This window comes from Chenopodium quinoa, unplaced genomic scaffold, assembly GCF_001683475.1.
Source record: "Chenopodium quinoa cultivar QQ74 unplaced genomic scaffold, ASM168347v1, whole genome shotgun sequence".
In the NCBI taxonomy this organism is placed as follows: domain Eukaryota; kingdom Viridiplantae; phylum Streptophyta; class Magnoliopsida; order Caryophyllales; family Amaranthaceae; genus Chenopodium; species Chenopodium quinoa.
The window spans coordinates 1,927,715-1,934,150 of NW_018742607.1; the positions used below are offsets into that span (position 1 = coordinate 1,927,715).

The window sequence follows — 6,436 nt, forward strand, 5'->3', positions numbered from 1 at the left end:
GATCATGATGCTTGTTTATTATTGAAAAGGGGTGATATGACCTCTATTAATAGAGAAAAAATAGGGGTCGAAGAATTAAGATAAGATACGAATTAAATCGGAATAAAACTCGATAGACTGCAGTTTTTGCGGTTTTTGTTTTTATCTAATTTTGATCCAGAAGTCGGAATAAGATGAATAAGATATATTTGGAAAGATCTTGAAGTCTTATTTCTAATCCAATTAGAATCAGATTAAAATATTTTATAGAATAAAAGATATGGCCGAAATAGTGAGATGATGTCTGTTTTGGATAGAGTTTGACATTTTATTCATATCTTTTACGTTACAGTTCGGAATTGATATTATAATATATCATTGGAAAGATAATTTCAAGGTCTATCCAACCATATAAAACTTGGATAAAAACTATGAGGCACGAAAATAATAACTGTATATCTTTGAACGTCTTTCAATTCGAATAGAAATAGGATTTTCAAAAAGAAAAGTTTTATTCAATTTCAAACTCTTTAATCTTATCTTTTCATAAAGGATAATTAGGATCTTTTAGAAACTTATAGAATCTTCCAATTAATCCTAATTGGTTTAGGAATTGGATTAAATCATTTGGACCCTCCACATGATGATTGGGTCGTAGACAAGGTGGGCTTAGGTTCGGTTTGAGCTCGGTTTAATATTTTGGCCATAACTTATTCGTTATAACTCGGATTTGGGCTTATAATATATCGTTGGAAATCTCTTTTCAATCCCCATAAAACTATTTAATAATTGGACCCATATTATGGACTAAAATAAACTGGATCAAACGTTTTTATAAAAAAGACACGAAATGAATGATGAAATGAATTATTTTGGGTTTAAAGGCACGAAAAAAAGGGAAAATAAATTATGGTTTGGGGAAATGGGCTACGAATTGGGTTGGTTTATGAAATAGAAATATGGATTTAAGCACTCCAAAGATTAAATACTCAACACGACCAATAATGGCGGTGAAAGGTTGTTCATCATCGGGTTTGGTTTTGGGGAGACATTTTTAGGTGTCTACAATATGAAATAGGAGAAGAAAGAAAAACGTACAACTGCACAACATATGTCTCCCCATTGACATTGATCTCCAGAAGAGAAAATATTATTGAATATTTAATAATAAATACACATGAATTTTAAAGTTAATGAATACATGATTCTTCATCAAAATTCTCCAGAAGAAATAAATTTTGATTGTGATCCTCCCAATGAAATGAATTTTAATGCGAATTTATATACTAAGTTGGTATAGAATTAGACGCCCCTATAAAAGAGATATTTTACCAACTTAGGGGGAGAAGAAATAGCAAAAGTTGGGAAAATAAAAAAAAAAGTGAATAAATAAAGAATATTTATGATCCCTATAATGGTAGTTTGAAAATTTATATATATGCCATTTTTTGTATATATATTATCAAGATATGTTGCACCTTTATGATTTGATTTGTATTCAGTTGTGGATCATGTTGCATAACGTTGAAGATACATTTTGGTCATATTAATTATGTGTATACATTAAGATAAAATCTTGCCAATTGTACTTGAATCACTACACCTGAAGTGTAGGTTGTGTATCATCGGTTCCAAAATAAAGATATGTTTAATAGATATGATATTTGGCGAGGTAGTGCAGTTGACACTAATAGTGTAATAGTATATAAATACCATAGTGTATGAAATACCCTAAAAGAGGTATAGATATCTGAATTATTATAATAGATGGCCTATGATGTATGAAAAGTTATGATGGTACCAATGAGAAAAATATTCAGATATCATAGTAAAATAGCATGCGGAATGTAAGTTAAAGGAATTTTATGATACCGGTACATAATGGAACCGATGAATAATATGCATATGCATAATGGAATGGACTAATAAGTAAGGGATCTGAAATATATGTACATTTTGATGTCGACATAATGGTAATGATCATAAGTTTATCATGGACCCGAAGTCCAATGAAATATGGATTTTTAAATCCACACTGTATAGTGTCTTGCATCATTTTGAGTCTTATATTCATGTGCATGTGAGTCATAGGTTAATGGTTTATTGCATATGTAGGAAGTTGTCACATGCATTACTCATTGTATATTTTGTTTAATAAGTTATCATGTTTTATACATCTCATATTGCATGGATTAATTTCTTACAATAACTGTGGTGTATGTGAATGTTCATTCAAAGTATAATAAGACATATTTACAACTTTGATGAAAAATTAGATAAAGGTATTTATATTCCAATGGGCTTATAATTGTAATGAAATTATTGATAACACTTATTTAATAACATGTTATGAATCATGTAAGAAGAGTTCCTGAAGAACTTATATACGACGTTTTAAATGCCCAACCCTACAAATTTTTATGTCTTGAATATTACAATTATTATCAAACTTTTGAAAAGTCTATGTGACTACATTATTGACATCTCAACCTGAATTTTGAGCATATGAGAGTTAGTAAGATATACTATTTATATTTACAAGAGATCTATCATGTCAATCATGAAACATCTAAATAATATCAGTGGAATACTTATGCGCGAGAATGTTTTCTCATGGTCCAGAAGAACCATGATTAGCGTACATAATTACATATGTTATATTATAATTCATATGAGATTGAAGAATGCCATTAAAAAATATCAAGTTTTGTCATCAAATTATTATTAATGAATGTTAAATCAAATAATGATCACCAATATTTATTATTAACGACTTCCAGAAGAAGTCATAACCGCATGAGTTTAACCTTTTTAATCAACTATTAAATAGAGATTTGGAATGGTGATATTAGAGATAAACACATATATGGTGAAATGAAGACACTTTAGATGTCCGCATGAAGACTTGAACGTACAATTTCTAATTAGGAGGATCGAAGGTCAACAAGTGATATTTTTCCAACTTATTAGAAGATATCCAACATATTGGATTCATTGCTGCGACACTAGAAGATCTCAAGTTATGTATTCATCAGGGGGAGGAAATACGCGCTGCACTCTTTTTCCTTTGAACATGGTTTTTGTCCCACATTTGGGTTTTCCTGATAAGGTTTTTAATGAGGCAGCATCTCGAGCGTATTACGAAGAATGTTGTACTCTTTTTCCTTCATTAGGTTTTTATCCCACAGGGTTTTTTCCTAATAAGGTTTTAACAAGGCACAGTCTTCGATAATGGACATCCAAGGGGGAGTGTTATGAAATATTGTGTGGATGCCCATAATACTCCTTGTATCATTCCAGAATATTCTAGATAGATATAGGGTTTATATTCTTATATAAGAAAACCTAATTATATTGTATATATATATACCCCATTATATGGAATAGAAATATACTGAGATTTTCTCTAACAATCTCTCTTATATTTCTCCCTATTTAATAAAAGGCATTATATTATTTAATGAATTTTGTATTATTTTTTAACAAAAATAAATTTAAAACAAGTATTTATATATACTGATTTGACAAGACATTGCTCTTGGTGACTTCACGTTGCTCTTACTTACATTTCATAGCATGAAACGATGTCGTTCGGTTGCAGGACCATCAATTTCTACATGGTCTCAAGACCAGCGTTCACCAATTGGTCAAATTGGTTTAGCGTTTATTTCATTTAAGGTCTAAATTCAAATTCACATTACACCCTCTTTAATGATGAGACTTGAGTGAGCTTTTTTAGGAGTGAGAGAGTATTTTTTGCAAAGAATACCAATAAGTTTGTATATAAACTTAGCAACACTAAAAGAAAGTTCTTAATTTTAGATACTCAACTTTGAGTCTCATTTGAGAAAAAGTGTAGACCCTTATCAATATTATAATCTGTTTTGTAATTTATTTAAGTTTTAATTTTAATTTTTTTCTAAAAAAAACTTATAATATGATTTGGTGGCTTATAAATTGAAAGTCACATTAGTATATTTTAGAAAGTCTCACAATTGGATAATTAGAATTCACAAAAGTTGCTAAATTGAGAGTTGGATTGGGTATCACTGTTGGAAGTAAAAAAAAAACAATTCATTTTGTATTTCAATATTCAAAGTTGAGTTTCACCATTAAAGATGGTATTAGGTTGAGTTCAATTTGGTGACACATGAGTTTTGGGTATGGAGTTCAAATTAGGTTGAATACAGTAGGAAATGGATGGTTTTTCGGGTCAGAATGGTTTCTAACACCTCTAGTTCTCTACACTACAAAGTTAAGTGAGAGTTGTGGAACCTTCGTCAAGAAGGTGACAAAGACAACCATACTCGTGCATAATTTTATGTCTGCTCTTTCCCAGACCCTTCCTAGAGCAATGGTCTCAGCACTAATAGAGAGTTTATTACAACTTTTACTAAAAAATTACTTTCAATTAGTTTAATACACCGCTTTATTAAAATAAACATCTACAAATTATTGAATAACACTGAATATATATCAAAATCAAGTTGTTTTCTTTAAATTAGGAACAATAATCAGATTTGTAAAAACCTTTTTAAAGCAAAGTAAGGGACAAGGGAACCAGATCTGTTTAACAAACTCAGCATTTTATTAACAATCCAAGATTATTATCTGTCATGTTGGTACCATCTCCTATATATATAACAAATTTTGAGTGTTATTTCATATTCTCATTCATTGTTCAATTCAAATTCGAGCAATAAGTAAAAATACCAAAAAAAAAAAAGAGAGAAAAACAGAGTGAAGTATAATCATGGTTAGTTTTTCGATGGAATTGAATAAATCCCACCAAATTAGATCATTGAGTATACCATCAAAGATAAATCCTATCAACCAAAAAATAGAAAACGAGCTTAATAGGCTTAGTACCATAGAAGATGCATCAACATCAGCCTCGGAAAGCATCAGTATTGGTGTGTCCGGGCTGGTAGAGTTGTATAGGTGCATTAACCAAGCCTTGAGTCTTCCAATGACTCAACAAGCTCTCTTACTTCGCCAACATGATAAACATGTTGGCGAATTGTTAAAGGGATGCTCGAGTCTACTAAATGTCTGCAGCTTGATCAACGAGATCGTGCTGCAGCAAGGGGTAGTCACTAAAAAGCTTAAAAACACTCTTACACATAGAGAAGAAAGCTTGAAAATAGGAAGCGATGTTGCAAATTATACTTTTTTGAGGAAAGAAGTCATGAGAAAAGCCAGAGATATTCTTCCGTCATTGAATCTACTAAATTCTGAGGTCCTAGGAGAAGAGGACTGTCAAATTTCGACAGTGATCAAGTCGCTTAGATGTGTTAGCATCATAAACTTATCTGTCTTTCAATCGCTCTTGGTTTTCCTGTCAATGCCGGTGTCTAAGCCAAAAAGGTCCCTTGTTTCTAAGATAATGAACAAAGGAAGAGGCAAGTGTGAAAGTGGAAATGAAATAAACGATGTGGACATGGTGTTGCACGAGTTGGTTTCAGGAAAATCTGTAAACGACGAGAAATTGTGTTTTTCAGTGAAGAAATTGAAGGCGTTGGCGGATGTTATGGAAGGCATTGAAAGTGGCTTGGAAAATATTTGCAAGCAGTTATCTCAAACAAAAGTCAGTCTGATGAACATAGCCTCTTTCTAGCTTAGAAGATATTGTTTTGTTCTTTTATACCATATCATATACTTTGTATATACTTACGTATGTTCTACACATTACTAACTACTGTATAAGTTAATACGAAGTAGGATTTATGAAACAATTTTGAATATACTACTATCTTTTATCACTACTAGACTACTAGTTCACTACGTTAAATTATAGCAACTAGAAGAATCTAGAAATATATATTTATATATCTTGTAAAATATGTAGTATGTGATGTAAAAAAAAAAAAAAAATAGTACTACCTCCGTTTTTTATTATGTGCAACAAATGACAAATAATATCCATTTGCTGCACAAGATAGAAAACAGAGGTAATATGTAGAAAACTAGATAAGTAGAATTATCTAGAGTTAGAAAGAATTATCAAAGAACCAGCAAAAGAGGGTGATGCTCGTACAAAGAAACCAAAATAACTCCAAAATCAAACAAGATGTAGCTGCACCAATAACATACTCCCTAAGAGCAGGTGAATTATCTCGACCGGAGTAATATCGAATTAAATAACACTCTTAGTTTGAACAACTTCTAAGGCCCCATTCTTTAGAGCTGTTATGCTCTGCTTTGCTTAAATCAAATCTGCTCTGCTCAAAAGAAATCTGCTCTGCTCTGCTCGGCTCTGCTCTATATTCAAATAATAATTAATAATAACAACAATAATAATTAATATTCAATAATAATAATAAATATTGTATTGATGATAATAATTTATTATTTTAAATAATTATAATAATTATTAATATTAAAAAATAATTTTAATAATTATTAATATTAATAATAATTAATATTTATTAATCATAATAATAATTAATAATAATTA

The 6,436-nt window shown here is 30.4% G+C and overlaps 1 protein-coding gene across 1 annotated transcript; it reads left to right on the top strand.

Annotated features, from left to right (window-relative positions):
- Nucleotides 1-4,732: 4,732 nt before the first annotated feature.
- Nucleotides 4,733-5,596, top strand: LOC110721245. Its single transcript, XM_021900393.1, has one exon. The coding sequence runs from the start codon at nt 4,733-4,735 to the stop codon at nt 5,594-5,596; it is 864 nt and encodes a 287-aa protein (XP_021756085.1).
- The last annotated feature ends 840 nt before the right edge of the window (nt 5,597-6,436 follow it).